Genomic DNA, 17,443 nt, shown 5'->3' on the forward strand with positions numbered 1-17,443 from the left:
TGCATGTTTGAGCGATTTTAACTGAAAGCAACATATCTTAAAATATGTCTCGTCATCGTTTTGTCTCAAGATGCATGCCAGTAATGTTTTTTTCTTAAGGCATGTTTATAAAAGATACTTAAATGTCCTAATTGAACTAAGGCCTAATCCTGGATTGATCTAAGGCCTGTCTGTAAAACCAAGCCTAAATGTAATAAACTTAGTGTTGTAATAGACTGAAACAGCATTGGATCAGATGGGTGTCTATTTTCACTGGCATCAATGCAAGTCTACTCATAGCTAACCCAAGACTGTGACGACTCGCCACATTTATCACAATCAAACCTTAATCACTGGATTACCTATGGAAGTAAAATAATGCCAAATGTATTTGTATTTTAATGAAATACAATGAAATTTAGCATGGTTGAATATTTAAGCTGCGAATATTTAAATTCAAAACATTTCAAACACATTTTCATTAATAAAATTTCAATAATCCATATTCACCTTTCATATTTCACTTCCAAAATATTCAAACTGATTAAAAATACAACCTATCATATTCAACAGGCGGTTTTCGGTCCATTTTATTTCGTTTTGCAAATTCACTTCCACAAATTCAGTGGTTCAAATTCGACAGTAAATTCAACGTTGACGTCCAGTAACAGCAGGAAAAGCAGTAGATTACCGAGCATAATCTCCATCTGCTGTTAGTCGATCTCACCAGCAGGGGGTGCAAGCGCGTGTTGTTGACGAAGACCAGAGCAACAGTTAGAGCAAGCCATTCATTCATAAAAACTCATTTACAACAATTGAGTATGCATTAAGTTTTTTGTGATTATTATCTGGGTCAGTATATATGCAGAAAAGATGATAAAGGCACAAAAGCTGTTTTTATTTTTCATTCATTAACTTCATTGTTACTTTCCTTGTGTTATAGGCTACATGTTATCAACTTTTTCTGCCATGAACGGATTCTAATCGGTTTGCATCAATACCTCATACTCAAGGATTCCCCTTCCATCAGGACAAAATGCTTAACGTAGCTTAATGGACTAGTACAGTGATAGAAAAGACCAAACTCGCACCTTATGAAGTATGCCTAGGCCTACATACATGTTCATATTTTTACATACATGATTAATCTGGGAAGGGTCATAGCACTTTCATATTGTTGTCCTATATTGTTAGTTTAACTGTAACTTAAGTCGTTTTGGATAAAAACGTCTGCTAAATAATTAAATGTAAAATTGGCTTGACATTCGCACATTTTGGGACCGTCTCTAAAGTAACATAACGTTTCTAACTTCAATAGCAAACTTCAATTTATTTTATTAAATTGCGCATTATGCCTGACACCTACATGAACACTTTACAGTTGGTTTTATGACTGCAAGTCGTTCTCTTCAAATGCTAATGAAGTTAGAAACGTGTATACCAATGTCGTATGTAACTTTAGAGACGGTCCCTAAATGTGCGAATGTCCAATGTCAAGCCAACTTATGCCATTATCACTGAGAAACGCTCAGCTTTAAACTTTGCGCGTATTCATATTCTGAGTCCTTCTGCTTGCCTGCGAGTTTGGTCTTTTATACCACTGTATTAGTCCATTAACCTACGTTAAGCGTTTTATTTGTCCAGCAGGGGAATCCTGACGTATTGAGGGAAACCCTAGCCTACTGCATGCAGCACAAGGTTGAGGCAACCAAACAACCAATAGATATGTCAAACTCAAATGTAACATTGGATCTGTATATCCGCATCGGGGGAATAACATTATAATCTCGTTCACGGTAGAGGTGCATGTAGGCAACACAGGAAAAGTAATCGTGAAGACACTGAATTTCACATAAAACATAATAATCACGCGCTTGCACCCCCTGCTGGTGATGTCGACTAACAGCAGATGGAGATTATGCTCGGTAATCTACTGCTTTTTCTGCAGTTCCTGGATGTCAACGTTGAATTTACTGTCGAATTTGAACCAAAGCGAAATAAAATGGACCGAAAACCACCTGTTGAATATTATAGGTTGTATTTTTAATCAGTTTGAATATTTTGAAGGTGAAATATTCAACCATGCTAAATTTCAGCCCATAAAAATGAAAGCCCTAGAAATACAATGCATTAAAATACAAGCAGGGTTAATGCAATGCATATTTTTTTCAAGTTGTACAATTCAACAGGCTTTTTTTATTTAAAAAAAACAAAACATTTGTCATTTTACTTCCATAATTACCCATAAAAAATAAAAACTTGATACAAAAGTTTGTTAATTATGAGTCACATTGTGTCCCACACAGGGGTAAACTGATAGGAAGATACTGCTACAAAAATAATTTTAGTTTATTGTCAACCACTACCATTCAAAAGTACTTTTCTGCAAAGATGTATTACATGTAAAGTAACTGAAGAATCATGACACTGAAGACTAATGAGGCTGAAAATTCAGCATCACATAACAGGAATACATTACATTTTAAAATATATTCAAATGTAACAGTTATTAAATAGCAACAATACTAAATTGCAGCCTTTTAACAGTAATGTACATGGAGCCCAAAACCTAAAGAAATTTAACTTTTTGGTTCTTACTGTACAGGACAAACAAATTGAGCTGACATTCAAAAAAAATTTAATTTCTTTATCACACTAATTTTCTCAACTCATGCCCTCAGACCATAACTCAATGTAGATTCAAATATGCAATGAAAACTAATTTAGGTTTAAATAAATTACTTTATTTCCATAAACAACCCCCTCAAACAAGCTCACAAAGGGCTCAAATCAAAGCCTGGAAGCACAAAAGAGTCAAAAGTCAAGTTCAGATCCCAGAGGTTTCGTTTTTATTGATATGGAGCATAATTTCATTGACGAATCACACAGCACATGCAGGTAGGAGACAGATATAGACAGCAATGGCTTATGAGACGTGCAACTTTAAACAGCAAAGCATTATAGAGCAAAACAAGCTTAAAAGGTATTTCTGCTTAAATAACTGGACACACAGGCTGACCAGTCAGTCAAACAACATAAAATAAAGTTTGATGGCATGTAGGGCATATAGCAAAACTAATCAGCAAAGGAATTGGACAGAGCGTTTAGCTGCTCTCCTTGCCAAGTGTGAGCTTGTCGAACAAGTACTCTGCCATGCCGTTTTGGGGGGCGCCCATGCGGCGCAGGTTGGTCACCCAGTCGCCCAGTTCTTTGATGGACTTCACCTGCTCGTCCAAATAGTGGGTCTCAATGAAATCGCACATCTGCAAGAAACAAAGGGTGCATTAGGATTAAGTTTAGTTTGTGAGTGAAATAGTCTACGCAATGGTTTCTGAGGCGTCACACTCACGTGTGGGTCGTTGTGCTGAGAGGACAGTTTATGCAGCTCCAGGAGGGAGTGATTGACACTCTTCTCCAGCTGAAGGGCACATTCTAGCGCTTCCACGCCACTTCCCCACTCATCCTTTTCCGGTTTCTGCCGTAAACACAAAGATTAAAAGTGGCATGAGCAAAATGTGAGTTTTGAAACCAACAGGCTGGGGACTTTAATTTTTTGTTGTTGTCTGTATTTGGCAGACGTGAAATACAAACAAGGTCTCGCAAAGACTGCAATACAATATTTGTTCCTCCATCACGTCCCGGTGTGTACAGTGAATGGATGCTGAAATTATTGTTGTGTGGCTACATAAAAGTTTAAGCATATGTAATGCATTGCTGTAATCGGTCTGACTGGCATGTGTGTGTGTGTGTGAAGGGGTTCCTTTTTTAGGCTATACTCTCTTGCAATTGAACGTGATAGTTACGTTTACTAAAAAATGTCAAAGCTAAAAATCATATCTAGTCAAACCGCATCACGACGACATCGCTACAAACACAGTATGGGATTAATATCAGCGAACATCAATAGGCTTAGACTACGTTACCTTGTTTCAGCGAGTTGTGTATTAAGTGAATTAAGTGTGTAATGATCCCACACTTTACACAATTTCTGCCGTTTATTTACATATTTATTCTCCGCCATCGCGCCAACTAAATTAAAAATATATGCTTCCTGAACAGGTCCGTGTGAAACAATCAAATCCCTGCGCCGCGCTTCATAGAAGTTTAACGAGGCTTCGAGGCAGAGTTTTTGCCTCGAGGAATTTTTGTAATCGAGTAACTCGAGGAATCGTTTCAGCCCTACAAAATACTGGGCATCCCTACCTTCAAATTGCACATTGAGTGGAGGACGACACAGGGCAGGATGTGAAAATTTTGTAAATAATGGATTTTAAAATCAGTCTTTTTTTAATGAAGGTCCATCTAAACCATTTAAGTACGCTTTTTTCATCTGATTAATCAAAGAAATAAAGCAACATATCAAAATAATTGCAGCTTTAAAAATATAGATTAAACAATAGGCAAAATGCAGTTAGAACTTGTAATGGCAACTAGTCAGATGCCAAGCCAACTTCCTAAAAGCATTTCACATGAACTAACCATTTTTGCATTACCAATGAAACTGATAGATCAGTCCTGCCCTCTTGCAACTCATGCAATTATCAAAGTGTTATTGCAAAATCAGTACCGATCACACGATATAACGTCACAGCGCCTGGTCCCAAGATCATTTGTGGTTGCCCACTATGCTTTTTAATCTCTCACCATGGCAAAGCGCAGCTTAATAAACATGCCTACTGTCAGTTGAAGTTTAGTCCGTGTCAGTTAAAGATAAGAACCCCACCCTCTCTATCTCTGTGTCCTGCCCAACTGTAATGCTATCACGTGAACACAGATGTACCTTCACGTCCTGCAGAAAGATCCTCCCTCCCCTCTGGTTCTGAAACGTCATCAGTTTCTCAGCATGTTCGCGCTCTTCTTGGGACTGATGGCGGAAAAACTTCGCAAAGTTGTTCAGAGCCTTATCATCTCGGTCGAAGTAGTATGACTGCATGAGAGAAATAAAATAATCAGAACAGCCAATAAAGGAAATAAATAATTAACCAAACTTTCAAGCAAAGTTCATTCAAATACTGAACTCAATGCTCCTTCCCACCATCCCTTTCACCTAGAAAACTATACACTGCTCCAAATGGGAAAGGGATGTTGTAATGGCCTTGGACTCACCATAGAAAGGTAGACGTAGGACGCATACAGTTCCATGTTGATCTGACGGTTGATGGCCGCCTCGCAGGCCTCCTCGAAGTTCTGTCGCACCTGAGAGCTCATGTTTCTGTAAAAGAGACCACATTAAATCTTTCGATTGTTTAAAATAAAAGCCCCCCCCCATAAAAAAACTGACATCCCGTTATTAACGATCACATTGTAATCTCGCCATCAGCAACTTCTGCATTACCACGCATCATTGCTCACCGCAGAACCACAAATAATAGTGTCTATAGTGTTAGACACAGCAGCAGGTGCTCAAGTCACACAACTCTCTGTAAGATGCTGTGCGAAATGTAATACATGCTCAGGACAGGTGGTGTTAAACTTCAGCCCCCTTGTTTGTTTTGAGGAAAAGCACATGACTGCATGGCACTTGGATAAAATTCTACATAAGGTTTGGCCTGTTGGTCCAGTCTCACCTACTCAAGAGATCTGGCCAAATCTACATAGTCACATCTATAATTAACTCACCTATAATTATGACACTGTTCAAAAACATCTTCTGAATGAACGCATCTGAAATTTGGCCTAGGGTAACTCATACAACTTATTCAACAAAATAATAGACAATCTCGAAGTCTGTTTAGGCCTACTAAATAAATGATTAGGAAAAACTCTTTGTGACACGGGAACATAAAACCAAACCTGTGTGAAATGTTTTAGAGCATTTTGGATGGTGACAGCGCCAGTCCCCATTCACTTTCAGTGCATCAATAGAGCAGTGCCTAATTCCTCACCTCAATAATTGAATTTCAGCCGTGAAAACAAACGATTGTGACGTGCAACTATCGAAAACAGCTGTTAATCACGCAAAAACGAACCGGATAAATTACAAGTTAACTTTAATTGCCCGAAGTTAGCCAACATTAAACAAGTCTTCCGAATTAAGTCAGAAAACGTGCAATATAACGTATTATTAACGTCGTGTAAAATGTAACGTTGCAAAATTCCCCTAGGTGAGCTCGACGGCTCCAGTCCCCATCCACTTTCATTGGAAAAGTAGCGTCACCATTTTTCAAATGAATTGTTCGATGTTACTGAATATTTTTGGCGAATAAAACAAAATCCAATCTTTACACACACGACAACAAAAGCAAAATGGTAACGTTAGATAAAAATACATCAGGAGTCATAACGTTATAGACGGGGCGGCCATTTGAGAAGACTGTGGCCTTTACAAAAATTACATCCATTCAAATGAACAACAAATAGGCAGCCGAAGTCAAACCAGTTTTATTTGATTCAATTATGTTTTTCCCCTGCATGACAAACGTTAATCCGATAAAAAAAATTTTTAAAAAAAGATGGCGCCTTTGCATAACGCTCGCTAGTGAACACAACAATCTCGTTATTGTTATTCATGTATCAAAAATAAACAATTTGCATTGAATGTGTGAATAAATGTGTTGATTCTGATGGAAGACTTACCTTTTAGTAGGTTTGATGCTTTTAAATAGTGCTATTAGCAAAGATGGTCAAATATACTGGTTCGCGTAGATTCCCTTTTTAAAGCAAGCGTCTTAAAACCAAATATTCGTTTTTGACCAAAAACAAAATAATTGGAATCTAAGAAGTTAGTTGATGGAAAAGCGAAAAGACAGAAGTTCGGTTGCCGTTCAAGCACTGTTGAAGCAGGTAACCTTCAGTCCGTCCTCGTGGTTGCTGAAACGATTATGAACTAAAGTGCTGTGGCGCAGGAGTATTTGTATGACGTAGCCTACAGCAGAGTCATTGCATGACGCAACACGCACGAGTCACATGATCCACCTCCGAAAAAAAGTATATATATATATAATATATATATATATATATATATATATATATATATATATATATATATATATATATACAACATAGAGATTATTATAATCTAAAATAAATACTTACAAAAAAAAACCTCACAATTAAATTCCTTAGCTTAGAGATTCAAGGCACTACAAATTTGCTTTTTAAGATAATTTTATTCCTATACCTGGTTTACAGAGAAAAAACAATTAATATTTTATTACAACAGTGAAAACTTCTTCACAATACCTTTTATCTAAAGTTCTAGTGCCCCCCAACTTTAACTTCAAATCAAAATTTATATTCTGATATCCAATATTATAAACAAGCAGCAACAAGAAGAGTACAAAAGAGACGTTGGCAGTTCCTATACAATAATTAAGTTTCTATACAATAATTAGTGTTTTCCTTTTGGCTATAGTGCTTATATTTGAGAAGCATTAATGACATGCTTTGGAAGTGCTGGGTATTAAAATGACCAAAAATTGCAGTCCTTTAAACATACAGGGGAAAGAAAATGTCTAGACGCTTTAGTATGTCCTTGTACGTGTTAGTGGTATATAATAAGAGGTTTGATTTCAATAGCTTGATGCTACACAGGATGTCAGGAGTATCTGAGTATCTCGTTGACTCAACAACAGTCATGTTCATCGGATTATAGGGCTTTTTTGCGCAATAGAGAAAAAACCCTCTGATTTCATGCCTGAAGAACAACTACTACTGTATAAATCACACTGATTTCAATATAAACTCTTGGAAATAAAGGTTGCAAAAGGGGTGTTTCCCAGTGATGTCATGAAGAACAAGAACCTTTTAGTGATCAATTCTTAACAACAATTTTTATTTGAGTGAAGAGCATCTTATTTATTTCAACATCATTACAGTCTTCATCGTCACACAAACCTTCAGAAATCATTTCAATAGCTGATTTGTTTAAGATATGTATATTATTATTATTATCAATCTGGAAAGCAGTTGTGCTGCTTTATATTTTTGTGAAAACCACTCAGAAGTTCAGAAGAAGAGCATTTATTATTAAAGAGAAATCTTTTGTAACATTATAAATGTCTTTATCGGGCATTGGCACTTTTATGTGCCATTAAATACGTGCCATAACTTTTATTGTGCCAAAACAATGCAGTAAGATGGTAACAGTAGAGGATCATGAATCATGATCATATCATATCTCTGCATGGCCACTGGAAACCTGATATTATAAAGTGCTGAAACGGTTAACAAACCATCACTTTTTCATTCCTTACATTTGTCAATCCAGTTTCACAATCAATGACATGTAGAAAATGACGTATGGTGGATACCAAAGTTTTCCAGAACTTCTTAATGTTGTGGAACATTCTGTTGTGTAACAGTAAGTGTCTGAGTCAAAGATGCAAGTTTGAATGGTTTTGCCTGTTCATTGGCAGTATTTTCTACAGTTAAGGGAACTATTAGCCTAAATTATTATTATAATTTAAAAAAAAAAGAACAAACTGTACTTTTTACCCTCCTGCATTTGTAGCATCTTAATATATTCACTTGTTTAGTTAAGAAATTTGCCTTGAGCAAAGTTTCTTTAACCAATCTTTCACAATCCTAGAATTGTTTTTGAAGCTTTGCATTATGACAAAAGAAAAAAGAACAGAGTGTGAAGTGAAGTCACAGATCTTACTGTATTAGTGAAGCATCATAAAGAGTTGACAAAGCATTTTAGGTCGGTCATTAGTAAAACATAACAGGACACGTTTTCTAATTCACACCAAATAGTAGTTATAAGTGGATAATTTTAAGGTGTGATCGCTAAACAAACATAATTGATGTAATGGGAGCATCATCTCATTATATATATTTAAGATAATACATTGTTCTCACTATTCATGGCAACACCTTCCATTAAGGGCTAGGAAATTAGAAGTTTTTTTTACAAAAAATTACATTTAATGAAACCACTTTGTGACAGTTGTTTCAACAAGGAATAATGAATCCTTTTAAATCTATAATTATTTAATAAATATAAATACTCATTGTGCATGACATACATTTTTAGCAAAGATTTAGAAATAAATGGCTTTGGTTCTGGAAACATTTTAACCCATTCATTTTCTCCACAAGCATTTTTGTAAAAAATCAAATAGGGATAAACATTTATAAAAGTTCTGTGAAAATACAAAGATAAGACAATTCTGTCAGGAGAAGTATGTGTTGGGTTTTGATCTGTTCCTGTTTTCCTGTTCCCAGTGATTTACTGATTAAGTCCTTGTTTGTTACCCATTACTTTCAGCTGTGTCTAGTTTGATTTCCTTTATTCAATCCCTGTATTATGTATTATGTATTTCTGTTGCTCATGATCAGTTCTCGTTTACGTTTGATCGTTTTCTACATGTTCCGCATCTCCTGCATGTTTATTTTGATTTGTTAATAAAAAACGATTCATTTTGGATTTGTTTTATCGTGCGATTAACACAGCATGTTATGGAATTGTGTAGATGAACTCAATTAAGTCATTCACAGGGCTGGTTTAAAAGGTCTCTTCATTTTCCCTGGGGATTTTGTCTGGTCCTGATTGACAATCAAAAAAGCCAAACAAAAGCAGCAGTGTGAGACAATAGTGGCTGAACTTTTATCTATGGGCCTCCAATCTTTCTATGAGAGGCAATACTTTGTGGATCTTGGAAAAAACAGCAATGTTATTCTTATTAGTCATCCTGTACTCCTAAACATTAAGCCCTGGGAAATCCTGGGACAGCACAACCCTATTCCTGTACACTAGCCGCTTTGGTGCATAAATCCTAATCCAGGTTTTAGAATTGCATGGCAAAAGCGACCTACTTTTTTACAAAATGCCATTTAACTTTATACTTTCTTCAATTAGGTAAATAACAAAACAACATATATTCATATGGGTCTTTTCACGATGCAGATCATTTTCATTCAACAAAGTGCCCTTTTTTCAATGCCTTACATCAATACCTATATCTGAAGAGCATCCACTGGCCAATATAAAGTACAAATAAATTGTCGATAAAATGAAGGAGCTAGATCGATACGTATAGATTCATGTTGTGTTACATATTAATGAATTAGTTTCATAAAATGAAACACAATACTTTACACAGAGCTGATGAATATGGGAATAAGAGACGGACAGAACCCCATTAAGAATAATAGTTACTAGAGAAAACTATTACTGTAGTACTGCGACATCTAGTGGTGGACTTACGAAGCTACATGCTAGAAAAAGTCACATTCTCAAAAATAACATTCACTTTGAACAGACAGACAGACAGATTGATGGATATATTATTTGCCTTCAGGAGCACCATGAGGGGCCTGACAGACTCCACCTGTCCTACTCTCCATAGTCGTCATCCTCATTTTCCTCCATGCTGCCGCTCCCCTCAGCTCAGGTACCAAAATGAGCAGCTTCAGTAGCGCTCTTTCGGTGCTGACCATGCAGCATACAGTATAGTTCAAGAAAGAATGAAGTCTACAATGAATCCACAAACACTCTGATCAACCTAAACATAACAGTTGTAATGGGGAGAATACATGTCAGTGAATAAAATAATGATTCTGCATTCCTTTGTTTCCGACATACATTACTCCATTTCAGACCCATGTGAAGATTGCTGTTGATGTTATAATGTAAACCTGAAACATACTTAACTTTATTATTCTGGACTGTAGTGTGCAATTCTGTCTGTGGCCATGTTTCTGAATTAATAAAAAAAAGGAAGATACAAAAAGACTTGAGGTTATTTGTGTTTCAGAGAATTGATCCTTTCATTTTAATACTTAAAATAAACAGTCATTTGGTTTAGCTACTAATAACATGCCCTTATATCTTAATTAATTTTATTCTGCGTAATAAAGAATCAATGAGTTTCACCTGTGACATATTGATTGAGTAAATAGAGGTGGAGCCATTCTGATTTACATCTGCATAAATTTGAATGGTAGCATGCACCCTAATGTGTCATTGAAACAAGCTTGGCAATAATGGGGTTTTGGCAGGTTGGATTTGGATTGGTGTTTATTCTTGCACTTGGATTTTCTGAAGCACAATGGAGAGCAAGAGCAGCACATAATCAGGGTCCAAGTGAGTTTAGGCCTAGAACATTAGCTCAAGTTTCTCAACTAGCTGATTCCAGGATGTCTTTGGTTCCCAGTAACACTGTATTTGCACCACAAAGATTTCCCGCTCCGTTACCTGTCCAGACACCAGCCAAGACTGACTTTGGAAAGTCTTCTCAAGATCTTATGGGTGTTCAATTAAAAGAGCTGCTGCAGGGTCCAGTGGCGAAACTGACGTGGAGCTTTCCAAGTCTACCGGAGGAACCACAGCAGCCGGACGTTCCTTTTGAGTTGCCTTATCCTGTCCCTGCCAACAGTGTAGCTGCTCAGTGTGGAGAGAATTCAGTATATGTGGAAGTGATGAAGGACTTCTTTGGGACTGGGCACCCTCTGCTTTCCTCTGGTTTTACACTGGGAGGCTGTACTGCAACTGGAGAGGATTCTTCTGCTCAAGTGCTGATCTTTGAGTCTGAACTACATGGATGTAGTGGCACATCAATGGTAAGGTTCTGTTGTGACAATGATCATAGGTATTATGAACCGTCCATGTGACTGTTCTTCTGTTAACCCTTCTGTTTAGGTGACTGAGGATGAGCTTGTCTATAGGTTCAACATTATCTACACCCCACAAGAGGCTTCATATGGTGTTCCTATTGTCAGGAGTAGTGGTGCGGTGGTTGGTATCGAGTGTCATTATCCAAGGTGAGGATTCAATGAATTCAGGCTCGCTGGATGTTTTAATCATGCTGTTTATGGGCAAGAGATGACCGCTTGTTTAACTCCTACAGAACACATAATGTGAGCAGCGATGCCTTAATGCCCACTTGGATCCCATATGCTTCAACTAAGGTTGCAGAGGAAGTCTTTTTCTTCTCCCTCAAGCTCATGACTGGTTGGTGTAGCCCAAACAGATTTGTAGTATGTTTGGGAATCCTCTGTGTTAAGACTGTCTGTTTTTTTTTTTTTTTTTTTGCAGATGACTGGAGATTTGAGAGACCTTCTAACCAGTACTTCCTGGGTGACATGATAAATCTTGAAGCATCAGTGCGTTTGTACAGCCATGTTCCCGTCCGTGTGTTTGTGGACCGCTGCGTGGCTACTGCAGTCCCTGATGTTGCTTCTGTCCCCAGATACTCCTTTATTGAGAATAATGGGTAAGAGGTGCTACCTCGTGTATCCCAGCTTCCAGAAGGGTTGTGTGATTTCTAACTGGGTTCTGTTCACAGGTGTCTGGTTGATTCCAAGCTCACAGGCTCCAAGTCTCACTTTATGCCCCGGACTCAAGGTGATAAGCTAGGGTTTCAGCTAGAGGCGTTCAGGTTCCAGCAAGCAGACAGTGGGCTGGTATGTCTGTCTTGTAGTTTTGCAACTCTTTGTATGATATGCTGCCATGGTGTACAAACAATTGTCTCTGCAGGTCTACATCACATGCATTTTGAAGGTGGCTGCAGGAGCCTCTCCACGTTCTGAACAGAAAGCTTGTTCATTCTCAGCTAATGGGTATGTTGCCTGCTAGATGAGTGAACCGGTGAATTGGTTGTGTTGACTTAACCGAGGTTTTGTTTTGTCAGGTGGGTGTCTGCAGATGATTCTGACCAGGTGTGTGGCTGCTGTGACACCACTTGTAGCATCAGTAGTGGAAGTGATCAACTGCTTACAGGTTTGGACTAACTCTGATAACTTGTTCTTGTCATACATGGCTTTAGTTCTCACTAATCCTTTGTTCCTCAGATCTACGCTGGGAAAGAGCATCTGTCGGCCCCATCAATGTTAAAGAATATGGCTATGGCCAAAAATAGCTGGAAGTGTCATGAGACTTCTGGTAATTTTAATAAATGATGTTTATATATATATTTTTTGTCTTTACTTGCACAAATACTACACTTAAACATATTTATTCCGTTTACATGGTTTCTGTTCAGATATGTACCACAAGGCATGTGGTTCTCCCACTCCGGCCTCCCATGGTTAGTTCCACAATGAACGGGGTCTTCTGTGAAGTTGACCACTCTATATATATATATATATATATATAGAAAATGATGATAAATAATGACAAGAACTTATCAAATCTGTTGATATTTCACTGGTTTTGGCAATCCTACTGTTAGACTGTCTCTCAAATGCATTAGGTTGAATAGCTGTCAGCTGTTAAATTTAATTACACTATTAGATAATACCAAGGTCAACCAATTACCAGGCAATGCTTAATTTTGTTTGAATTTTGTAAAAAGGTTGTATTAGCAATTAAAGAAAAAACACTTAAGCAAAACATGGTCAGGTCAAAGTTTCTGAATTTTTGGTCCCATGTTTTTTTTTATCAATTTTACTGGTAGTCCACTGTATGAAGAATTTTGGGGTACAATGTCATTTTATTTAGCAATCCTTACTTAGATAAATTAGCTATAGTTTCCTGCACCCACTAGTAAAAAATATATCAAATTATATATCTGGTGTCTGAATAGTTTTTGGTTTGATTGTATAGCCCAAGAATCTTTTTTTTGTTTTTGAAAAGTCTCTTATGCTGACCAAGGCTGCATTTGTTTGATAAATACAGTAAAAACACTAATGTGAAATATCATTAAAAATTTAAAGGTACATTATGCAACTATTTTTGTTCAAAATATATTCCAACCCGTGTTTTTGTTTAATCCTGAGTAGGCCAGTACCTGAGAGAAAAGTAGCTCCGGCTACAATGTTCTTCTATGGCGCATGCAGTTTTGTTCATTAACCTTGAATATATTTTGAAATGTAATTATTTCTGTGACGTCAAAGCTGAATTTTCAGCATCATTAGGCTACTCCAGTCTTCAGTGTCACGTGATCCTTCAGAAATCACTCTAATATTCCGATTTGCTGCTCAAGAAATATTAGGCTATTAGTATATAATCAATGATGAAAACAGTCGTCATCCATCCACCACTCAGCACATTCACATGAAGCATCTAAATTTACTTCAACATTCAAATGGTACCCCAATGTAACAGACGTTTCCAATGTCAAAACAGCGAAACACTTTGCAACATTAAAATAACAATACCATGGTCAATTTCAGCAATCAAATATGAGGATGTACATTTTAAAACTTGCTTGAACTAATTCAGAAATTCAACAGAAACGAAAATTCAAAGGTAAGCTACAGTAATTCAAAAGTCTAATTCAGAATTGAATATCTTGTTAACACTTTACAATAAGGTTCATTAGTTAACATTTAAATTTATTAACTCATAACTAACAAGGAGCAATACATTTGTTATAGTAATAATTAGAAATCTTTGTTAATGATAGTTAATAAAAAAACATAGCTGTTCATTGTTTGTTCATGTTAGTTCACAGTGCATTAATAATGTTAACAAATACAACTTCTGATTTTAATAATGTATTAGTAAATGTTGAAGTTAATATTAACTAAGACTAATAAATACTGTAGAAGTATTGTTCATTCTAAGTTCATGTTAACTAAGGTAGTTAACTAATGTTAACCAATTACAATTAACCTTATTGTAAAGTGTTACCAATAACTTTTCATTACCACGAGTCACGACTGATTTTCACTAGTGGGCTCAGTGCATCCCACTATAGACTTCACACAGCACAATGTGTTCCCTCTGTAGGGTTCATGAAGTGCCAAAAAGGCACTTTCTTGAATATTTCTTCAAAAAGGTAAAAAATAAAACAACCTGGGTCTTTTCACAATGCAGATAATTTTCATTCAACTAATGAGCTTAACTGTTGTATTTTAAATTAAATTGTTTTAGTAGACTGTTCAGATTATAGTCTTTCGGTGCTGACCAGCATACAGTATAGTTCAAGAAAGAATGAAGTCTACAATAAATCCACAAAAACTCTGATCAACCTAAACATGACAGTTGTAATAGGGAGAAAACACATCAGTGAATCTATAATAAAATAATGTTATGATCCTGCATTCCTTTGTTTCTGACATACATTTCTTCATTTCAGACCCCTGTGAAGATTGCTGTTGATGTTATAATCTAAACCTGAAACATACTTAACTTTATTATTCTGGACTCTAGTGTGCAATTCTGTCTGTGGCCATGTTTCTGAATTAATAAAAAAAGAAAGACACAAAAAGACTTGAGGTTATTTGTGTTTCAGAGAATTGATCCTTTCACTTTGATACTTAAAATAAACAGTCATTTGGTTTAGCTACTAATAACATGCCCTTATATCTTAATTAATTTTATTCTGCGTAATAAAGAATCAATGAGTTTCACCTGTGACATATTGATTGAGTAAATAGAGGTGGAGCCATTCTGATTTACATCTGCATAAATTTGAATGGTAGCATGCACCCTAATGTGTCATTGAAACAAGCTTGGCAATAATGGGGTTTTGGCAGGTTGGATTTGGATTGGTGTTTATTCTTGCACTTGGATTTTCTGAAGCACAATGGAGAGCAAGAGCAGCACATAATCAGGGTCCAAGCAAGTTTAGGCCTAGAACATTAGCTCAAGTTTCTCAACTAGCTGATTCCAGGATGTCTTTGGTTCCCAGTAACACTGTATTTGCACCACAAAGATTTCCCGCTCCGTTACCTGTCCAGACACCAGCCAGGACTGACTTTGGAAAGTCTTCTCAAGATCTTATGGGTGTTCAATTAAAAGAGCTGTTGCAGGGTCCAGTGGCGAAACTGACGTGGAGCTTTCCAAGTCTACCGGAGGAACCACAGCAGCCAGACGTTCCTTTTGAGTTGCCTTATCCTGTCCCTGCCAACAGTGTAGCTGCTCAGTGTGGAGAGAATTCAGTATATGTGGAAGTGATGAAGGACTTCTTTGGGACTGGGCACCCTCTGCTTTCCTCTGGTTTTACACTGGGAGGCTGTACTGCAACTGGAGAGGATTCTTCTGCTCAAGTGCTGATCTTTGAGTCTGAACTGCATGGATGTAGTGGCACATCAATGGTAAGGTTCTGTTGTGACAATGATCATAGGTATTATGAACCGTCCCTGTGACTTCTTCTATTAACCCTTCTGTTTAGGTGACTGAGGATGAGCTTGTCTATAGGTTCAACATTATCTACACCCCACAAGAGGCTTCATATGGTGTTCCTATTGTCAGGAGTAGTGGTGCGGTGGTTGGTATCGAGTGTCATTATCCAAGGTGAGGATTCAATGAATTCAGGCTCGCTGGATGTTTTAATCATGCTGTTTATGGGCAAGAGATGACCGCTTGTTTAACTCCTACAGAACACATAATGTGAGCAGCGATGCCTTAATGCCCACTTGGATCCCATATGCTTCAACTAAGGTTGCAGAGGAAGTCTTTTTCTTCTCCCTCAAGCTCATGACTGGTTGGTGTAGCTCAAACAGATTTGTAGTATGTTTGGGAATCCTCTGTGTTAAGACTGTCTGTTTTTTTTTTTTTTTTGTTGCAGATGACTGGAGATTTGAGAGACCTTCTAACCAGTACTTCCTGGGTGACATGATAAATCTTGAAGCATCAGTGCGTTTGTACAGCCATGTTCCCGTCCGTGTGTTTGTGGACCGCTGCGTGGCTACTGCAGTCCCTGATGTTGCTTCTGTCCCCAGATACTCCTTTATTGAGAATAATGGGTAAGAGGTGCTACCTCGTGTATCCCAGCTTCCAGAAGGGTTGTGTGATTTTTCTAACTGGGTTCTGTTCACAGGTGTCTGGTTGATTCCAAGCTCACAGGCTCCAAGTCTCACTTTATGCCCCGGACTCAAGGTGATAAGCTAGGGTTTCAGCTAGAGGCGTTCAGGTTCCAGCAAGCAGACAGTGGGCTGGTATGTCTGTCTTGTAGTTTTGCAACTCTTTGTATGATATGCTGCCATGGTGTACAAACAATTGTCTCTGCAGGTCTACATCACATGCATTTTGAAGGTGGCTGCAGGAACCTCTCCACGTTCTGAACGGAAAGCTTGTTCATTCTCAGCTAATGGGTATGTTGCCTGCTAGATGAGTGAACCGGTGAATTGGTTGTGTTGACTTAACCGAGGGTTTGTTTTGTCAGGTGGGTGTCTGCAGATGATTCTGACCAGGTGTGTGGCTGCTGTGACACCACTTGTAGCATCACTAGTGGAAGTGATCAACTGCTTACAGGTTTGGACTAACTCTGATAACTTGTTCGTCATACATGGCTTTAGTTCTCACTAATCCTTTGTTCCTCAGATCTACGCTGGGAAAGAGCATCTGTCGGCCCCATCAAAGTTAAAGAATATAGCTATGGCCAAAAATAGCTGGAAGTGTCATGAGACTTCTGGTAATTTTAATAAATGATGTTTATATATATATTTTTTGTCTTTACTTGCACAAATACTACACTTAAACATATTTATTCCGTTTACATGGTTTCTGTTCAGATATGTACCACAAGGCATGTGGTTCTCCCACTCCGGCCTCCCATGGTTAGTTCCACAATGAACAGGGTCTTCTGTGAAGTTGACCACTATATATTGAAAATGATGATAAATAACAAAA

General features: G+C 37.5%; 3 protein-coding genes across 3 annotated transcripts; 2 read left to right on the forward strand and 1 right to left on the reverse strand.

Annotated features, from left to right (window-relative positions):
- Positions 1–2,805: 2,805 nt before the first annotated feature.
- On the reverse strand, positions 2,806–6,857 carry fth1a (ferritin, heavy polypeptide 1a). The gene is made up of 5 exons (XM_077227947.1): positions 6,556–6,857; positions 5,086–5,191; positions 4,760–4,906; positions 3,329–3,454; positions 2,806–3,242 (listed from the first exon to the last, which is right to left on the reverse strand). The coding sequence occupies exons 2-5, from the start codon at positions 5,185–5,187 to the stop codon at positions 3,084–3,086; spliced, it is 534 nt and encodes a 177-aa protein (XP_077084062.1). The 5' UTR covers positions 5,188–5,191; positions 6,556–6,857; the 3' UTR covers positions 2,806–3,083.
- Positions 6,858–10,872: 4,015 nt separating this feature from the next.
- Positions 10,873–12,834, forward strand: LOC143737041 (zona pellucida sperm-binding protein 3-like). The gene is made up of 8 exons (XM_077227948.1): positions 10,873–11,484; positions 11,564–11,685; positions 11,772–11,875; positions 11,960–12,137; positions 12,210–12,327; positions 12,401–12,483; positions 12,555–12,643; positions 12,715–12,834. The coding sequence occupies exons 1-8, from the start codon at positions 10,909–10,911 to the stop codon at positions 12,780–12,782; spliced, it is 1,338 nt and encodes a 445-aa protein (XP_077084063.1). The 5' UTR covers positions 10,873–10,908; the 3' UTR covers positions 12,783–12,834.
- Positions 12,835–15,298: 2,464 nt separating this feature from the next.
- LOC143737042 (zona pellucida sperm-binding protein 3-like) lies at positions 15,299–17,254 on the forward strand. Its single transcript, XM_077227949.1, has 8 exons — positions 15,299–15,906; positions 15,984–16,105; positions 16,192–16,295; positions 16,380–16,557; positions 16,632–16,749; positions 16,823–16,905; positions 16,977–17,065; positions 17,135–17,254. Exons 1-8 carry the CDS (start codon positions 15,331–15,333, stop codon positions 17,200–17,202), a joined length of 1,338 nt encoding a protein of 445 aa, XP_077084064.1. The 5' UTR covers positions 15,299–15,330; the 3' UTR covers positions 17,203–17,254.
- Positions 17,255–17,443: the final 189 nt, after the last annotated feature.

This window comes from Siphateles boraxobius, unplaced genomic scaffold (genome assembly GCF_051911475.1).
Source record: "Siphateles boraxobius isolate OS27281-9 unplaced genomic scaffold, OSU_SipBor_1 130, whole genome shotgun sequence".
Classification (NCBI taxonomy): domain Eukaryota; kingdom Metazoa; phylum Chordata; class Actinopteri; order Cypriniformes; family Leuciscidae; genus Siphateles; species Siphateles boraxobius.

Bases quoted from the DNA above. Each gene is read 5' to 3' on its own strand.
- LOC143737041 (XM_077227948.1), top strand. From the start codon at position 10,909: ATGGGGTTTTGGCAGGTTGGATTTGGATTGGTGTTTATTCTTGCACTT. The intron at 11,876-11,959 runs GTTGGTGTAGCC...TTTTTTTTGCAG, and splicing joins CTCCCTCAAGCTCATGACTG to ATGACTGGAGATTTGAGAGA. The intron at 12,328-12,400 runs GTATGTCTGTCT...TTGTCTCTGCAG, and splicing joins AGCAAGCAGACAGTGGGCTG to GTCTACATCACATGCATTTT.
- fth1a (XM_077227947.1), bottom strand. From the start codon at position 5,187: ATGAGCTCTCAGGTGCGACAGAACTTCGAGGAGGCCTGCGAGGCGGCC. The intron at 4,907-5,085 runs GTGAGTCCAAGG...TCTCTCATGCAG, and splicing joins CCTACGTCTACCTTTCTATG to TCATACTACTTCGACCGAGA. The intron at 3,455-4,759 runs GTACATCTGTGT...TGTTTACGGCAG, and splicing joins TCTTTCTGCAGGACGTGAAG to AAACCGGAAAAGGATGAGTG.
- LOC143737042 (XM_077227949.1), top strand. From the start codon at position 15,331: ATGGGGTTTTGGCAGGTTGGATTTGGATTGGTGTTTATTCTTGCACTT. The intron at 16,106-16,191 runs GTGAGGATTCAA...TAACTCCTACAG, and splicing joins ATCGAGTGTCATTATCCAAG to AACACATAATGTGAGCAGCG. The intron at 16,296-16,379 runs GTTGGTGTAGCT...TTTTTGTTGCAG, and splicing joins CTCCCTCAAGCTCATGACTG to ATGACTGGAGATTTGAGAGA.